Source organism: Lepisosteus platostomus, chromosome 7 (assembly GCF_059453375.1).
Source record: "Lepisosteus platostomus isolate fLepPlt1 chromosome 7, fLepPlt1.hap1, whole genome shotgun sequence".
NCBI classification, from domain to species: domain Eukaryota; kingdom Metazoa; phylum Chordata; class Actinopteri; order Semionotiformes; family Lepisosteidae; genus Lepisosteus; species Lepisosteus platostomus.
In genome coordinates, this window is record NC_142617.1 from 31,244,155 (window position 1) to 31,264,094 (window position 19,940).

The 19,940-nt window shown below is 38.5% G+C and overlaps 1 protein-coding gene across 8 annotated transcripts in view; it reads left to right on the forward strand.

Annotated features, from left to right (window-relative positions):
* syt2b (synaptotagmin IIb) overlaps positions 1–19,940 on the forward strand; it is a 179,125-nt gene that overhangs the window by 139,575 nt on the left and 19,610 nt on the right. For all 8 annotated transcript variants that reach the window (XM_088639846.1, XM_088639845.1, XM_088639852.1 and 5 more), the window contains 2 exons: positions 14,354–14,579; positions 16,387–16,553. In XM_088639846.1, coding sequence (XP_088495972.1) covers positions 14,381–14,579; positions 16,387–16,553 — 366 coding nt within the window. In that variant the 5' untranslated portion in view covers positions 14,354–14,380. The remainder of the gene's footprint in view (positions 1–14,353; positions 14,580–16,386; positions 16,554–19,940) is intronic.

The following is a 19,940-nucleotide window of genomic DNA, read 5'->3' on the forward strand; positions in this document are numbered from 1 at the left end:
GTCATTACGCCAGTTGCGGGGAGTCATGAATTTTGGTTTTTGGTTGGGACTGGGTTCCCATCCCTCTGGAAGCAGTATATCCTCTGATTGCACTGTTAAGGTTGTTGGGTCATTTAGCTGCGGGATTTTGCTTACATTGCCTCCAGCCTGGAGCCAGAGTTTCTGAAGTTTTTCCTGTGCTTCTTCCGATCGCATCAGAGTGCTGTAGCCTTCTGATTTGTATTGATGTTATCAGGTTGGAGAGGTTGATTATGCCCAATCCTCCATTTCTATTACTGGAGTAAAGTAGTCCATTACATGTGGATTCAGGGAGATGTAGCCACCTTTTTATTGCTTTCCTTATGAGTCCGTCCAGATTCTTTAGTGATATTTGAGTGGTATAGGCATGGTCCATCTGCTATATCAGTCTTGGGATTGTGTATACAGTACATTCAGTATTGTTGACTTTTGAGAAGGTTTTAGTGGGGCTTTGTCAATTTTGTGGATACAATCTTGTAGCAGATTTACTGCGTTGTCCATGGGTTTATTTTGAGACCGAGGTATTTCTCTGATTCACAGTGTGTAATCATATGTAATTGATTGTTTATGGATCGCAGTTCCATAGTTCGCAGTTATTGATGACATATGAGTCCCTGGTCGGTGAAATCAGGAACCCGTGGCACTTCTTGGCTAAGACCATCAGTCCTGTTTGAGCGCAGAATACTTCAAGGGTGCAAATGTTCTTTTTCATCCCTTCTCAGCTGTCGCTCAGCAGAACCAAGTCATCTGCAAAAGCCAATGTCGCAACTGAGTTCTTCCAAGGCGTTTATCAGGGGGTCCAGGGCTAGGTTAAACAGTAGAGGTGACATAGGATCACCCTGTTTGACTCCAACATTGATGGAGATTTCATGTGAGGATTGTTTGTCTGCTTTAATCGTGGTTGTGCATTCATGGTAGGAGTTCTTGATCAGCTCAATTATGTGGTTATCTAACTCTTTTTGTTCTAGTACTTGGAATACTGTATGTGTTCGTGGGCCACTGAGTCAAAAGCCTTGGCAATATCAATGAATGCCACAGCAATTTGCTTGTGATTCTTTATGGTGTTATTCAGGATGTGTTGTAGTGCTGTCAGATTCTCTGAGCAGCCAGAGGCTGCGATGAAACCACGCTGTCTTTGATTGATTGGACAGGCTTTCTCTAGTCGTTTGGTTATTATTCTTGAGAAGAGTTTGAGGAGCATTGACCCGATGGTAATGGGTATCCAATCGCTGATGTTATCCAGGCTCTTTTCATCTGTTGTCTTTGGTATCAATATTGTTCAGCATTGCTTTAATTGTTTGGGTATATGGCCGGTGATTAGCCAGAGGTGGAACAATTGGAGTAGTGTCTCGCTGTCACCCTCCAGATTATTGATGGCATGTCAGTCAACATTGTCTGGTCCAGGCACAGATGTTTTCTTCATTGCTTTGATGTTTTCTTGGATTTCCACTTCCCTGATGAGAGTTTCGAATATTTCATTGTCAGAACTCCCCCTTGATTTGAAACGTAGTGGGATCCTCCCATTTCTTTTTGTAGGAGTTGTAAAATTGGCAGAAGTGAAATCTACAAGATATACTGTACTTTATGCTCCATCAAGGATGAGAAAAGTCCGTTTTGATCTGTTCTTGTTGTACAGAGATTGGTGATATTTATAGATCCTTTTTTTGTTTGCTCTTCTTTTTATCCATGACCATTCTTTTCCATTTTGGCGTTTGTTGTGTCTTCGCTCTTTATTGTTCCCTTTTAGAGTTTCAGATTTAGGAGTTTGTAATAGCTTTTCTGTTGCAATTTCAGTTAATTGCTTGATTGTTTCAGGGTCCTCTGAATCATTGAGAACAGCTTCTTTCCAGGCTGTTTCAGTTTCATCTCTGTTAGCGATGTCTTGAGATAGTCTTTTGATTCTGAAGTTGATTCCAGCGATTTTTTTGTAGGTTGAAAAGTTGGGTGTCCTCTTTTTTGTTACTTATGGGTTTTGTTCAGTGTTAGTTAGTGAGTTTTCTTGTAGTTTTCTATTTCTTGTTGGTCTTCTTTTTTCACCAACTTGTTTGTTATTTTTTGAGCCGAGTTCTTGGGCAATTAGTTGGTTAATGTTTGTAGCCCCTTTATACTTAATTTCCAATGTTTTCAGTTTTCAGTAAGTTCTTCTTCCATCCATGTCTTACTGGATTCTTTGCTTTTGTTTTTATTTAGATCATCGATTCTTTCCTTATTCCTGATGTCAGGATGGGAATGTCTTTTGTGTTGTGATTTTGTTTGGAAGTTCATGTTGCAATCATTACACTTCCATTTGCCTTTCTCATCATTCATGTTTTTCTTTTGCTTTTGCACTTGGGAAGGTGGCACTGGATAGAGTGAAGGCTATTGCAAGTTTTGTTACATTTGTTTGAGTACATAGTGTTGTAGTGACAATCTCGGTCTTCTGATCTTTTCATTGCAGACCAGGCATGTTTGGTTGTCGTCTGGTAGATGCATGGTTATGGTGTTCTTGCCATTAAGTCCACTTAGGAAAGCTGGTTCAACAAGTGACTCATTTGCTTCTGGGTTAGTCATCTTCCACTTGCAGAGGTGGTGATGGGTTCTCATTGCTGTATTCAGATGTTTCGTTTTCAGCCACCTCCTCCAGAATGTTCATCATGGAGGAATCACATTCTAATATTAGGCTTTCGAGGTCAATGGTATCGTTTAGCCTCTTTATGTCTTTTTATTGGGATCCTTAGATCACAAACGCGTGACTTATCATGATCGAGGATGCTCCAGTCGAGCAGAAGAATAAACTCTCATCAGCCCTGATCTGGGCCAAGTCTTCATGTGTCGTCTGTGTACTCACAGAGATGAGTCTTAATTCTCCTTCTTTGGATCTTGTCTTCGATCTTTACACTACTGGAGCAGGACCCAGCCCCAGGTCCTTCCAGGGCACCTTGTTGACCCGGGCGACATGCCAGCCGGTATGGTTCAACATGAACATTATTTTTAATTTTAAGGTTTTGCCATTGGTACTGCCTACTGCCTAGACAGAGCAGTGGAGTTACCAGCGGGACCATGTGGAGGTAGAGGTCACTAAGTCTCCAATCCTTACCCAAGGGACTTAAGAGAGTCATAGTTACTTCCGCCATTTACCTGCTCTTCATTGAGTCTCTTCACTTTGACATTCAGAGCACTGGGCAGAAATCACATCGCGTCAACACCCGTCGCGATGCTTTGTTTTAATTAAAAAGTCGGATTCCTCTGGTCCACACCAGTGGAAACATCAAAGAGGTTATATTTTCTTGAAGGAAGACAGTTCTAAACTGCAAAGAGTTAACATACTGTATAAACATGTATACTGTGTCCAAATGTTTAATCAAAAAAGTATACTTTTCAACACCTTGATGGGAAGTGTTTTTTTATGATTTGTGAGTCACTGACCTCTTAAGGATGTAATTTCCCCAAAGTATCTAATGTAATATTGTTATAGATGTAGGTGTTTCAAAGAATCTAGAAAGCTAATGCCTAGCTAGTGTCAACATCTCCAGCTTCAAAGCAAACGGGATGTTTGCTGAAATGTAGGGGGTCCAGATTTAGTGATCAAAGCAATCATAAAGTTGACCTTTGGTTTACTTTAATAAACCAGTTTACTTTACTAGTTTACCTTAGTTAACCTTTGGTTTATTTGGTACAAAAAATGGTACCAAATAATTGTCTGCATAGTCTGTGTTCTGAGGTAATAGAATTTCTTCTCATGGATGTAATTCTACTAAAAGGTGAGGTGAAGATTTTCTTTTTAGCTATTGCAGTTTTCTGTATAAGATCTAATAACTTTTCATGTCAAGACTGAAACTGTATTGAAGTGTGTTCATTAATACTGACAAATGATCACTGGGTTTAAGATTCAAACACACAATTTATATTTCCTGCCTTAGTATTAGTTCTCAGAATACAATCCCAAAGGATGTAACTTAATCCACAATGTCATTTATAAAACCTTAAACCCCAAAAAGTCAATAAAGAAAACTTTAGTGTATTCTGTGGAAAAACAACATTTCAGAGGTAGAGTGAATTAGTTTTGAGTATTGAAATCTAATAAAAATCACAATAAATAACAGCTAATTTTAAGTATTAATAGTCTCCAAAAAATCACAACCTCAAATCCACACATTCTTATTGAAATCCTTAAATATGTTTTTATCCTTCAAAATTTACAAGGAGTAATTTAAAGACCAGATCATAAACCAATATAATAGCTGACATAAAGTAAAAAGCTAGATCATAAAATGTGTCTTGTCTAGAAGCCACATAAGATGCCTCAGGTGTAGATTAAATCACAAATACTGCTACAACAGCCCTGTAAACTTTAATTCAATTTAGGCCTCTAGTTCACTTAGGGGGTTATGCCAAGAAATAAATCCTCTGTTTTGCTGAACATTCATATAATTATCTTGCCATTTGAGATTACTATTTCACATTGTAGTACAGTACATATGTCAAACCCTCCAAATTCAATTGCCAGTTATTTCAGAAAATCTGATTTTAATTTTTTCCCATTTTTTTAAGAACAAGAGATGTACTTTGAAAAAATATGAAATATAAAATGTTGTTAAAGAACGGAACAGGACTTTTCTATATCCCAAGCATATACATTAGGGACCATGTGAATCCATATTCAAACTAATGTGAAATTGTATTAAATTTTAAATGAAGTTCTTAAATTGAGTTCTGCTTTTGATTATTGTGTGTAAAAAATCAAAAAGCATAGTTTTATTGTTAAAAAATGTATTATTTAGTTTGTTTTCTTGCACATGCTTATTTGTTAAAGTGATTAGCCTTTGTTAATAAATATAATTCATAATGACTGAGAAATCAGTTTCAACAACGAATTTAGTCTCTGTATATCAATAAACTGTCCTATTGTGTCTAGAGACTAAACTTCTGTGACCTTTATCAGCAAGTAAGGACAACTGGAAGATGTAACCATTTGTATTTGTGAAATGCACTTATACCCCTGGACATTACAGGATCAATGATCTGTGAAGTGGTGTCGCATTGCTTTAGTGAAACAACACCATTGATTAAAATCAGCACTCTGCTGCTCCACACACCACATAATCCTTAATCAAGTACATAAAATAACAGGAAGAAGTTGTGAAATCAGATCACAATGTTGTTAGAGATTATTTTATTCAATTTTACTTATTTCTAAAGAGTTGACTGAAGACAAGAGAAGTGTAGAACAGTTTAGATGTTTTTAAGCCTGTTATATAAAGAAAAGGTAAAGTTGAAAATGAAAAAGAGAATACAGTTCTTTTGTTTAGAGTTTGTCTATCAGCCAGTCTTCATCTGCCTCACGTAGTGTAATTCATATGTTTGCTTTCCTAACCACAACTTGTACTCTCTACTACCAACCAGAAAACGATACCAAAGTATACAGACCAAGACCAACAGGTTTCGAAACAGCTTCTTCCCCCAGGAAGTAAGACTGCTAAACAGCCAACCACAGCAGATGCCTGCAATTACCCCAACGGCCGCTGGCGAATAGGCGAACTTGTTAAACTGATAGGGTGCACACGCGCCCTCCTGTCACTTGCACTCACAGGACACATATTGTACGAACAGCACTAAATACCTTCTGTCATACCATATCACCTTCTTTTACTTTCGCACAATCTGTAAATTGTATTGTAAATTGTAATTGTGTAATTTATTGCATCCTAATCTTAATTTAATTCCTAAAAATTTCTGTCCTACTCTTCCATCCCTCTTTCCGAGCCCAAGGATAAAAGCATTTCATTGCCGACAACACCGCTGAATGCTGTACTGCTCGTGCATTGATAAATAAACCTTGATTGATTGATAACAAATGTAAAATGACAGGCAGATAAGAAAGCACAAATAATTCCATTTTGGAAGGGGCCAACAGGTAAGTGTTTAATTAATTAAAATCGGCAATCCCAAATGAGGAAGCATAAAAGATAATATCAGAGCACTCTCGGGTTCACGTGGGTATGTGCCCTCACCGCTGCTGCCTCAGGTCGGCCCCCCACCACTGGGGACTCAAACCCAGGCCTCTGGCATCACTCAACAGGGACCCAGCCAGTTGAGCTAAAGGGAGATCTCCCTTCAGCCCGGCAGCTGAGGTCCTTGCAATTCAGAGGGAAGGGCAGTTACGTAACCGCGCTGGTAAACCGGCTCGCACAACTTCTAATGTCGGCCATACAGATGCAGCCATTCAAAGTGAGCGGTACAGACACCGCGGTACGGATACCGCAGGTATGATGACACAGGATACCGCGGTGCGTGATTGGTTGACCGACAGGGGCACTCGTGGTCCGTTGGTCTGTCGTAGAAAGACTTATTGTAAACGTCTTTACTGTGCCTGTTGTAGATATTTAATTTTACCACTGAAGGGAAATCTTAGTAGCTGAGCATAAAAAGAATAGGAGCATACTGTAACGCGTGTGAAGGCCATAAACGATATTAATTTTGGAACGTAAACATACAGTATATAGCTGGTCTTGGTACTTTAGAGAAAAAAATACACACCCGTATTCCATTTCTCCCTAAACATTGTAAGCTTCGAAGTCTTTAACTAACGTGATACCGGAGTCAACAAGCATACTTTTAGAATTTGATTAAAAGGGAATATAATATGGAATCGCGTATCTCAAGAAATTAATAACGGTATGATTATATCCGTGTACTGCGGCAGGGCTGTGTAGGGCTGTTTCGCCTACCTGATCATGCGAGCTGTCTTGTAGCCTACTGGTCTAGGTGTGTGACTACCAACTGGCAGGTTGTGTGTTTGAATCCAGCTGGTGCTGGACTTTTCATTTTTATTTATTTATTTTTTAATCACGTAACATAAACATATTACCGTATGCAAACTGTACTGTATACAATATGTATATGTATATGTATATTTAATGGCGCGAGGCCAGTAGTGTTTTGTTCCAATATCACCAACCTCTGGAGTACCTTGCGCTCTCAGGTGGAGCAGTTACCATACCAGGAAGTGACACAGCTGGTTAGGATGCTTTCAGTGGTGCACCTGTAGAAATTGGTCAGGATGTGCTATGGCATGCCAGTGTACAGGTTAGATCGTCTGTGATGTTGACACCTAGGAATTTGAAACTGTTGACTCTCTCCACTGCGGACCCGCTGATGTGAATGGGTGCATGGTCTGTTCCTTGGTGCTTCCTGAAGTCCCCGATCAATTCCTTAGTTTTGCTGGTGTTCAGAAAGACGTAGTTGTCCTGACACCATGCTGTCAGCATTTTTACCTCTTCCCTGTATGCGGACTCATCATCATTTGTGATCAAGCCGATGATCGTTGTATCAACCGCAGATTTAACAATCGAGTTTGTTTGTTCCTGGTGACGCAGTTCCGGTTGGTAGGGAGTAGAGGAGACGGCTGAGTACGCAGTCCTGGGGGGCAACTATGTTCAGAGTCAGGGTGTAAGTCTGATAATGGCATTATAACAGAGGTAGCATTGAGTAGAAAAGTTTCTTGACTTTTATTGACAATATAAAAAATAAAAAAAAATTAAAATACATGTCTTAACACCCACAATATTAATTTATTAAACCTGGAATATTAATGTGGCAGTATCATTTTATAACAATGTAGCGGCGAGGCTTATTAATAAGAAAGAATTAAGTGTTCTGAGCCTTCCCAAATGAGGTCCCATTTCTCTGTTCATCTCTGTGGTGCAGCCACAGAGAGACTATTCATGCAGGGTGATTTAAGATGTTTTCTCCTGATAAGGACAGCTCCCAAAGGGGGATGCACTTAGCTAAACCTGGCTATCATGATCAATGGTCATCCATTGGCGCCTATCTGTCTAGGGAGTGCCAGTTGGACATCTGGACTGCATTCCTAAGTGTCAGGAGTAAGAGACTCATATCTCACCTTGATCAACCAATCAGGGACTGGTAGGGCCGAGTAACCCACGTGGGACTCTGATGCCCATGGAACTCTCAGCCAATCAACGAGCTGAAGTTCCTCCAGGTAAAAACAGGCAACACAGAGGGCCTGAGAGATTCAGTAAGATTCAGTAATATTCTGGAGAGGATTCTGTGGACTGTTCTAAAGGGAATTCAAAGGAGAATTCCAGGGCAGGACGGCCCAGGAGCAGAAGGCTCCCAAGGGCAGGACATTCTCGCAGCGCGCCTCCTGACCATCCTGAGACTCAGCCCGGACAACCACGGAACGGCCAGTGTGTCCGAGTGCCAGAACTTTCCTTTGTTCTAAGAGTCTAGAGTGGAGGTTGCCAGAGAGTAACCAGCAGCAGGCCTCGTGAACAGGTCGGAACTGTGGACAGCTGAATCACTATTCAGAACTAGCTCTTCATCAGGAATGAACTGGTCCTCTTCCTGACTTGCTGGGACCCACAGTCATCTTTTCTCCTGTGCACAAACTGTGCTAGTTAAAGCCAACAGTGAGCATCACCAGCGCACCGTCGCAAGCCGCACAGCACAGCCTGGCACGGAGCCAGAGAGCGCGGATTGGACAGCAACAGCCTGCAACTGTTTCTTTGTGCCCGCAGGAGATCTGAATCCCCAGAAATTGGATGAGTATTCAACTTCACTGCATTACAGCTCGAGAATTCAATTGTTATCCCAACCAGTTGATATCAATTTAATTCCTAAGAGTTATGTACTTGTTTTGAGTATCTAATGTAGAAGTTATAACCAAGTTCATTTATGAAACGGTCTAAATGAATGATATACTGAACGTATGTCCTCTTGATATGTGTAACACTTTGTAACTGATTGAATATATACCTTTTGTATTCTGATAACCCTCTCGATAAGATCTGTTAGGTTTATATGCATATTCTATGTATTAATAAATGTATCCTCGTGTATTAGTACCTGTGTGTGTGCGTTGTTTGAGTTATGTCGCATGGTTGGATTCTAAAGCCATCAAAAGAATCAACTTTGTGATTTACTGCTATAATTAATAATTGTCTCAGTAAATGCCCAAACCCTACAGAACTGGTGCCTTCAGAGAGCCACTATGATTACATATTTGGCGTCCCTGAGCCGGTTTTCCTACAACAACATCTTCAATAGTCAATCAGCATTTAACCAAATGTGTAGAGTAACATTAGAAGAGGTGGAAGAGGTGTTAGTGGGGCCAGCAGGGGGCGCTCACCCTGCTGGCCCCAGTGTAGTGACGGGGACACTATACCGTAAACAGGCGCTGTCCTTCAGATGAGACGTAAAACAGGTCCTGACTCTCTGTGGTCATTAAAAATCCCAGGGTGTTTCTTGAAAAGAGTAGGGGTGTAACCCCGGCGTCCTGGCCAAATTTCCTATTGGCCCTTACCAATCATGGCCTCCTAATAATCCCAATCTATGAATTGGCTTCATTACTCTTCTCTCCTCCCCACTGATAGCCGGTGTTGTGGTGAGCATTCTGGCTCACTATGGCTGCCGTCGCATCATCCAGGTGGATGCTGCACATTGGTGGTGGTGGAGGGGAGTCCCCATTACCTGTAAAGCGCTTTGAGTGGAGTGTCCTGAAAAAGTGCTATATAAGTATAAGCAATTATTATTATTATTAGTAGTAGTAGTAGTAACATTGTATACAGTAATAAACAGTTGGCTATGAAATGTTATAAGCACTCAATTTTAGAACATTACTCATTCATTACTTTCTCCTGGTCAATTCTGTACATACGTAATTACAACCAAGGATCTATCCAAGGTGTATTTAGTTTTGCTTTCTTTGTTGTGGATCAACAGTAAATGTGTCACTTTTCAGCACAGAAAAATGCAGAAACAGCTAGAGATTGATACATGTACTGTAGACATTTTGTGTATATTCAGGGTAAGTTCCTCTTTTACATGAAGTGCTTTTACATGGCTATAGCTTATGTGTCTGTATTTCAGAACATAAAAGCGCTTTTTTAAATATACAAAGCATTTTTTGATACCCAAAACATGCAAATACTGTATTCATACAATTCCATTGTGTATGAAACTGATTTTATATTCCAATTCTTCATTGACTTCATTGTAACTTAATGATTAGACTGTCACAGATTAGATAAAGCCTTTTTGATAATGAAGAATTCTCAATGAGCATTGTATAGTAGTCTTAATTTTTTTGGCACTTTGCTCCTCCCAAAAGACATATTGCTTGGTGCTAGTCCACAGTAAGCAAATAAAGCCAATACTGTCACAAAGCGTAGGTCAGGACCCTATGCAGATGGTATTATCCGGGAGTAAGTGTTAGCGGACACAGGGAGGAGACGACGAGGAACTGGGCAGGTTGGCAAACAGGGGGGGTTGACAATGGTGCACTGGTGCTCGGGGGGTGTGGCACAGGCGAACAAATCCAAAACTATCCAGAAGGGGAAACCAGGAAGCAGTCCAATAGTCCATAGCCAGGAGATCCATTCGAAACAAAAACTAGACAAGGATAAAAACTGGAATGGGATCAAGTGCTGGGAGAAGGAATAAAAATGGGATGATAGGGCCAGGCACTCTGAGCCCCGGACTCAACTGGGTCAGGACGCTGCTATGCCCTCAAGCCGCAGACGTAGGGCAACTTGGTGGTAGGCCGGCCCAGAGAAGCGAGAGCGCCTGCCTTAAATAAGGGGGGGTAGGATTGGAGGCAGGTGCACATAATCAACTAAAATGTGAAAGAGCTGGAACGCCCGTAAGAGGAGGGATTACGATCGTGACAAATACACTGTGTGCTTTTCTTTGTATCCAGAAGCAACAACTGATGAGCTGGAGCTTGTGCAGCTATCTTGGCACGTTTCACCAGTAGTGGATGATTTTTAAAAATATATCTGAAAACATTTTCACTTTAATATACAAATTATATTTTTTAAGAAAATTAAATAGTGCAATTAGCACATCAGAAAGGGCCTTTCATAAATGGCTTGGCACCAAACAAATTACTAGTTTCCCTTTGCATTGAATGCAAGAAAGCCCACCTCTGCTAATGTAACTCAGCCAGTTGCAAGGTCTTTTTAAATCCTGGATACAACCAGCTATAGAAAATGTCATCCCACACTTCCTCATTCTCCTTGTGTGATTTCTCGTGTGTGCTGTTTGTTGAGACAAAATGTATTACTGACTAATCTGTACTTAACTAACTAACAAAAAATATTTGGGAATTCTAAATTTACTTACTTATACATGTATTTTTTTATCAGCTATTAGATCCCATTCCACCACTCTATTTCAATCCTGTTTCACTTTTCTCTGCATTGAGCACCAGTGCTGTACTAATGGTTCTCAAAAGTGCTGCCATTACCCCCATGCCAAAAAGACAATCTAAACAATTTATACCCTATCTCCAACTTACCCTTTCTTGTAAAAATTCTGGAACGTGCTGTTACAATTTAGTTAAATAACCACCTCATTGCAAACAACCTTTTTGAATCCCTCGAATTGGGTTCCCAACAACTTCACATCACAGAAGCTGTCCTATAAAGTCACTAACAATCTTCTAATATCTTCTGATTCCGGTTCTCTTTCTATCCTCATTCCTCTTGATCTCAGTGCTGCTTTCGACACTGCTAACCACAATATCTTCTCGTCTTGAGACTGTGTTTGGAATTTCTGACACTGCTCTTAAATGGTCTTACCTCACTGATCGCTGTCACTTTGACTCTCTTGGCGGATTTAGGTCTGAAATTGAATTCTTTAAGTCTGGTGTTCTTCGGGTCTCAATACTGGGCTCCCTACGTTTCAGAAATTACATGTTTCCACTTGGTCAGCTTTTAAGATCACATGGCCTCAACTATCTCTTTTATGCTAACAATAATCAAATCTACATCTATACCAAACCTGACACTGACGATGCTGTCTCTATTCTCTCTAATTGCATCTCCGACATAAAAACATGGATGACTCAAAATTTCCTTCATCTAAACTATGACAAGACTAAAGTCATGTTTATTGGCACCCTCATCAACTTTGTAAAGCCAATGCTTTAACCCTATCCGTGGATGGTACTGTACTTGAATTTCAGTCTTAATTGAAAAACTGGGGGGTGATATTTGATTCAATTCATTTGATTCGACCCACACGTGCAACATATTGTCAAAACATTATTCTTTCACCTCAGAAATACTGCCAGAATATATCCTGTTTTACCACTTACTGTTGCTGAAAAGCTGATCTGTCTTCTCCTGAATTGACAACTGTAATACTCTACTCACTGGCATTTCTAATTCCACATTGAACAAACTGAAGCATGTCCAAAATTAGGCAGCAAGAATCCTGACCAGGTCTTGTGCAAGTGATCACATTACTCCTATCCTGGAGTCTTTGCACTGGCTTCCTGTCAGGTTTCGTGTTGACTTCAAAACCCTCGTGCTCACCTACTGTATAAGGATCTGCATGGCTTGACACCTCAGTACCTGTCTGAGCTACTGTTGTCCTACTCCTCACGTTGCAACCTTCGCTCTTCAAAGTCTGGTCTCCTATCTGTCCCCCAAGCCCATCTACACTCTGTGGGTGACTGGGCCTTCTCCTGTTATGCCCCAAAGCTCTGTAATTCTATCCCTAAGGACTTCAGAGAGTCACCTTCCCTGAACTCCTTCAAATCTAGACTCAAAACCTTCTTCTTTAGAAGGGCCTTTACTTAACTGGCTCTGTTATTTACCCCTCTGCTCCTACTGTATTCAGTACCCCCATATGTCTCCTCTCATTGTGTATTTTCATTGTGCATATCCTCAAGGCTTTAATGCTAATAAGTACACCAATGATTTATAAATGTAGCCAGCTTTTTTGTTCTTGCACCCCCAGTGTCTTGTGCACAGCTATTCTACAGAATTACAATAGGCACATGTTGTATTTATCACGTCAGATCACCTATTCAAACAAACAAATGCATTATGATGAAAATCAAGTCAAAATAAATGTCCAGCCAGTGGAGCCATAAAGGTTGAACAAGTTATAAATCAAGGTTGCAATTACTGCAGTATTACAAGCTATTCAGCTAAACCTCCTGAAGGGAACATTTAATTAAATAATTAAGTCTCTCTGTAAGTACTGTATGGTGTTTTTGCCTTTCATATTGAAATGTAAAAAACAAAGTGAAAATGCAAAAAAAATGCTGTTGGATGGTTTTACAATGTGAGATCGTCATATAAATATAGAGACATATATTAATCATATCTGCTATTAAAATTAATTAAATCAAGTGGTTAAGCCATTTCTTATTTCTCTACCTAATTTGCTGTGTAGTGCCACTGCACGTGCATAATAACTATCCATTCCTCACACCTCCCATGTGTAAAGTGCATTGGTGTCCTCTGGGATTAAAAGCACTATATAAATGCAATTAATCTTTATTATTCATATTTTTATACATTATTTCATGTGAAAATACAATTCCACAGAAAATTGTTTAAACATAATACATAAACATAATTTGTATACAAACAGTATGGGAAACTAATTGTTAATTGCTTTGCTGACATATATTACTGTAGATCAAAGAATGAATGAATATATTTTAAACACGCAATTCTATTTTCATAAATCATTTTCAGACAAGTTTTTAAACAGAATCTATGCATTACCCGTAAACCTTCAAAAATGTTACATTAATCTTGAATCATCTTGCATGATTATTAATAGATAATAATCATAATAATATTCATGATAAAAAGTACTGTACCGGTACAGTATGTGTTACATTGTCAATGGCAAAATAAAATAAATCGCATTTTAATTTAAATATTTTTCATCTGAGCCATTATTCCTCTGCAAAATCTCCTTGAAATAATGTGTGAAAGTTTTTCTAAGATGGTACATTTATAACCAGTTTCATCTTTTGAATTATAAAAGAGTCTTATTCTTGTATAATGCTGTGCCATTCATTATTAACAGCCCCTGACAGAACGAAGTAAAATGTCTGAAACAAGAGATGGATTATAGTGTAAAGCAATGAGAAATCCTGTGGCTAAGCTATATTATTATCATTTAATTACATATTATCTGAACGTTAGCTTTCCCATTATCTCTTGAGTTATGTGGATTAGACTGAAGTATAATCACTTAGAACACTGTATTGAAGTAAGCAGTAATCACAAGTAATCAGGAAAAGTCTGTGTGGTCACTTAAAAAACAGTGCCAACTGATGCTTTGTTTTCTCTGTTTAGAAAAAAATTGCAAATAAGGTTTCTCAAGTCCAAAAGACAGATTGTGATATTTTATATGCTTGAATTGCTGGTGAAAAATCACTGTTATTTACAATTGTGGTTATTTACAAGTCAAATCATTTTAATTGTTTTCTTATGAGTTAATGGTTAGCTGTTTCATTGGCTACAGTCCCACATATCAGATTGCACCCTTAGTACTGACTCTTACTTCTTTTTTTGCTTTTCAGGGAGTGTTCATTGCCTAGCCTTTCAGGATGACTTGGAACTTATTCAAGAAAAAACCAGAGCCCATTGTGGGCGCTGAGCCCACCAGTACCATGACAATGGCTCCAGCACCAGCCATGTCCACTGTGGCAGACAACTCCACCGAGGCTGAAGGGCCCATGGGCAATAAGAAAGAAGACTATAAGGAGCTCATGAACAAATTCTACAATCAGATAGTCAAAATCCCTTGTAAGTCACTGAGAGCTGGCACAAGGCAAGGAGGAAAAGTGCAGTTCCCTGTTATATTAATTAGAGAAGGAGCACAATTGACAAATGATATACGAAATCAAAATTTAAAAATGTAGAATAGGATATTATATTTTCTCTATATTAGCTTTTCTGGTTTGAGTTATTCTTTTGGGGTCTATGTGTACACATATCATTAATTTCAAGATTTATGTTCATTTGATCTTAGATGGTTTCATAATGTTCTTGCCATTTGTTTGTAAATTAGACAATAAGTAATAAGTAAAATTCACTCAGTGGAAAATCATAAATGGTATGATATTATTTACTATTTTGAAGGGATATTTTACATTTTAAACACAGTTTAGCCTGTAAGATGCCTTAAAGAATGGAGAAACTGTTAGCTGAGCAAGATGACATTGTACTGTATTTTTTGTTTGCACATTCTTTTCATCACCAATGATTTATAACTGGAAGTTCATCTACTGTGTACTCAATGCTTGAATATGGTGCCCCACCTAACCTGTCTCTTTAAAACAAATCCAGGGGAGGGGGGAAGAAGACAGTGTCTGAGTGTTTCTCTGCTGATCTTTGTTGAATCCTCTCCTGCCCCTAAGTCCTCTCCTGTGCCCAGTGGTGCAAATTGTCTATCCCAAATCTTTCTCATTGAGCCTGTGCTGACCGTGGCTTATATCTCCGATTCCTGGCCAGAACTCCTGGTGACCACAGGGGCTGGGCAGACCCAATGAGTCAGGGCTATTTAATGATCTTACTGTATGCCTTTGACCTGTATTTAATGGTGCTTTGTTCCCTGTATTTCCTCTCTGACTCCTTGTTCCAGGGCTGATGTAGGGCTGATGTAGCCTGTTCTGTAATCCCACATGTCACCGCTGAACTGTATAGTAATTAATAATCATCTGGGCAATCAAAGTCATTCAGGCTTTTTTGATTTGCACCTGCCCCACCGTGTGATTCAAGACGCTTGGACACCTCAATTGAAGAGGAGAAAAAATAAACATTGGCCATCATAGACAGTCAACATAACCCTCCACCCATTTTTCTCACCCTGTTACACCACCTGCTGTTAAAATAAAGTTTTTGGTGGTGGTGGGTGTCTGGAACAAGCTGCCAACCCATGTTTTTCAACTTTGAAGAAAATGTTGCATGAGATTTTTGGATTACTATGATAAGAAAAGTCTATTTAGCCCTTATTTGTTTTATTTAGTTTTCTGAAGTTCCTTGCCATTTTGTGATATATGACAGGCCACAATGTGTCTAAATAAACAGAAATCCTCTAAAAATAGCTTGTAGCTGACCATTTACAACATAAATATTATGTATTAATACTACTGGATATGGCACACATCTTATTTATGCCAAAACAATTTCACTCTGCCACTTTTTTAAGTACGCCAAGCACCTACTGTATATCTCCTTTTATTTTTATTTGCAAACTGTTGAAGAGAAAATAAAACTGCTCATATACACTAGCTTCAATTTCTTTGTCATACAGTCTATGTTGAGGGACTTCATATTGGAAAGATGGTTGTATGCAAACCTTTCCATAAATAATTTACTCTTGATAGACCAAATAAAAAATGAAGACATGCTAAAAGCTAAGGTTTTGGTAACTACGCAAAAAGCAAATAAAGGAAGAGTGACAAATGTTCCCAAAGTTGGAGATGTACACGTATTTCTTGAGATATGTTTCCCAAACTGATTTCTTTCACTGTGATTCAGGACATAGTTGAGTCCATGTTCCTCCTGACATCTCCTTTGTAACTCTTTCCCCTGTCCACTGGACTGGCAGTGCCACCCTGGGCTCTCATCGCCATTGCAGTGGTGGCTGGCCTTCTCATCCTCACCTGCTGTTTCTGCATCTGCAAGAAGTGCTGTTGTAAGAAGAAGAAGAACAAGAAAGAGAAGGGGAAGGGCATGAAGGGAGCGCTCAATATGAAGAACATGAAAGGTGGCGAGGTATGACACACGGCACAGACTGGCTTTCTAAGAATGAAGTGCAGGAGTCAGAACTAGTGTCTCCAACCCCAGCTCGTGAAGCAGTTTTTTTTCTAGTGATGCCTCTTTAAGAGTGTCATCCAGGACAGTTTTCTTATGGTTTAAACACCTCTCAAATTAAATAAGACCACACCAGAAAAAAGAACACATCTGATAAACAAAAAGCCAATCCACTTCAAGAATGACCTTTCTTTTCTTTTTGTTATCATTTTATACATAGTCTAGACTCCAACATGTTGAAGAACATTCTTAAATTATTTTCCCTGCATTATCACCAGCCATATCTTCCAGGATTTCTTCCCAAATCAAATCCCGGCATTTTGAAATTTGACATGCTTTATAATCATAGGTATGTTTTGTCTCAAGAACTGCAAAGTACTGCATTTGAGCCTCTATATTAAACATAATTTCTGCCTCTTATATTGACACATTTCTGTTCAAGCAACAGTATAGCCCTGACCGTGGTCATGATTTGCACTTTTTCACACCACAGCTCATTAGAGAGAATAGCTGCAAACAGGAATCTAATTCAGATAATAGGGCATGTGGCTTTTATAAATAGAAGTAATTTAGTATGTTTTAAAATTCATGGAGTATGAAAAATTTAATAGCTAAATCTCAAGCAGTAGAGTAGGAAGTTTAGAAATGCTCTGCTCGCTCTTTAATTTTCTCTGTTATTATATTCTGTATTTGTGAAAAATGTGAGTGCTGTATTTTCTTGTGCTCTGGGACTTTTGTGAGAAATGACATACTTGCTGGATCAGGAAATAATGGGCTGGGGGTGATAAAGTACTTTCGCTGAGTTTTTTTTTTCCTTCAACAAAAAAGTAGACTGGTTTATTGAACCGGGTATAGTGTTTCTGAAAGTCATCACAGTATGTTAAAGAGCAAAAAGGGTTTCAGAAATACAATAAAATAGTAATAATACAAATAACGATAAAACATTTAATATTTAAATCCACACAGTAACCGTATAAAAGCACCTATTATACTATTAAGCACCATTATTATTTTCTATTTCTATTAATTGTCTATTTTTATTCTGTATCATTGGGAATTAAACTGTAAAAAAATATCTTTACATCAGCAACCATTTAAAAATAAAAATCCCAAAATTAAAAGCAAAAAAAAATGACGGGTAGAAGTCTGTCATTTCTCAATCTGCCTGTTGTGTTTCTTTTTTGTGTGTCTGTGAGTTCAATCTCTCCCTCTCTCTTTGCTCTCCTCTCCTGCTTTGTGTCTTATCTGTCTGCTGTGTATCTTGACTGTCCCGGATCCCTGCTTCACGGTAGGTGTGCGGCTCGAGGCGCCTCTCAAACAGGCCTGCTTAGGCGAAGCAGGGGGTGGATGTGAATTTTCAATCACTTTCTTTCTTTGCAAATTCAGTTGCTGAGAATCCTTAAAAGCAAAGAGGAGTTTAAGTCACTTCTCATTGCACTTACTACGCAAATTGCGGAGTCTCGGAAATTAGGGTAGAGGCCGCAGTTTTGGCTTAAAATATAGGGGTTTTGAAAAAAATGCATAAGCATTTTTTCCTTTTTTTTAAGACAAGAATTCAGCTTAAAAGTTCCAGCTCATCCTAAAGTTGAAAAATTGGATGATAGTGCACACAGCACCACACCAGAAAGCACTTGAACATATGCATGTTCTGATTACAACTTGACTTGACAGTAACTTTCCTTACTGACATATTGTGTGGGAAAAGAAGCTTCCCTGTGGCTTTTGTTTTGAATAACATGCGATGGAACCTTTTTTATTACTGAATGATATGCACTTTAAAGAGCCACAAACTCCAATCTAAATTGTATGCATGCTTTCGCAATATTTCCATGCATCATCAGCAAAAAGAAGCAAACATGATGTACGAACTATTGTTGTGTTGTGTTTCTAAATAGTGTTTGTTGAAAAATGGTTGGTGTACCAAGCAAGTGCAGGTGGCTCCAACAATTATCCATATGCTGTTTTGTAGTGGAGAAAAAACCAGGTAATAACTTATAAGAAGTATTACTTACAAAAAACTAACTTGAGACAAAAGTAATATTTACAAACAATTTATATTTGGAGAGAACTTTGGATCTCAACACCTTACACCTTAAATCCCACTCTAAATCCCTTTAATCAAAACAGCTTGAAGTGTTCCATAGTAACAAACATTTTTTTTTTTCATTTCAAATAAAGATTGAGCAAGTCACAGTTTATATACTGTACACAAGCATTTGTTTGTATAATGCTTTAACATTCAAAACTCATATTAATAGTTTGGAATTTAATATCAAGGCTAGACTTGGTTTCTTTAATAATCACAAGCTTCACCATACACAACAAGCCCAGATGAAACAAATGTTGTTTTATATGTTGCTTTAGGCGTACAGTAACTCAAATATCTACACCCCCATCTAAGGTTATGGTGATGTTGTTACTGAATAGCCTCTTTCTGCAGCACAAAGTTTTTCATGAATTGATGAGAATCCTAATATCATTCTGTATGACGATTTTTTACTGGTGGCCCTTGTCACTCTTCTTTGTGATCTTTACTCTTTGGTTGATTGCCCCTCTACACTAGGGGAATACTTCACTTTTTTTTTAAGTTACAGATCATAGTGATAACAACTTCTTCCTAAATGCACAGTGTATTTTTCCACCTTTAATTTTAAATTGAATTTACTCTTAGCAAATTGAATCTTCCAAGACCCCCTATCATTTTAGATCCAAATCACATCAATGTACCGGTGTAAATGACTATCATAATTTAAGAAATCACATATATAGAAACTATCACCTTTGGATCTGTTGGTATTGGTTGGTATCAATCTGTTGGTTGATTGGTTAAATAATTTCTGTCTGACTTGCACTTCTTAATATTACCACATCCTGTTATGCCCCCTCTGATTATGTTGTTTACAGTACATCTTTCATTTGTTTTCAATTTCAATTGTGTAAGCCTGTTCACCAGGTTGGTCTTGTAAATGAGAATTTGTTCTCAGCAGCCCATCTGATGAAATAATTAATTAAAAAATATATATTTTTTAAAAAAATAGTTGTTTAATAATATAAAAGTAATGATGGGACAGAATATGGTGTTTCTCTCAGGTTTAGGAATGTCATTTGGAAACAAGTTTTCTGTAGTGGATCTGATCTGTATATTGCTGGGGAAGTTAAATGAGATAAATTGTGGATAGGCTGTCTGTAGAACTAAAGATATTCCTGGCTTTGAAATCCATAAGTATTTCCATGATCAACACTTGATGTCTCAAAGCTGTAGTGCTTGAAACAAATGACAGCTCAAAAGAGCTAAGCTGATTTTCATCATGTGTTTTCTCTTTTCTGAACTTAGAAAGGTTACATGGA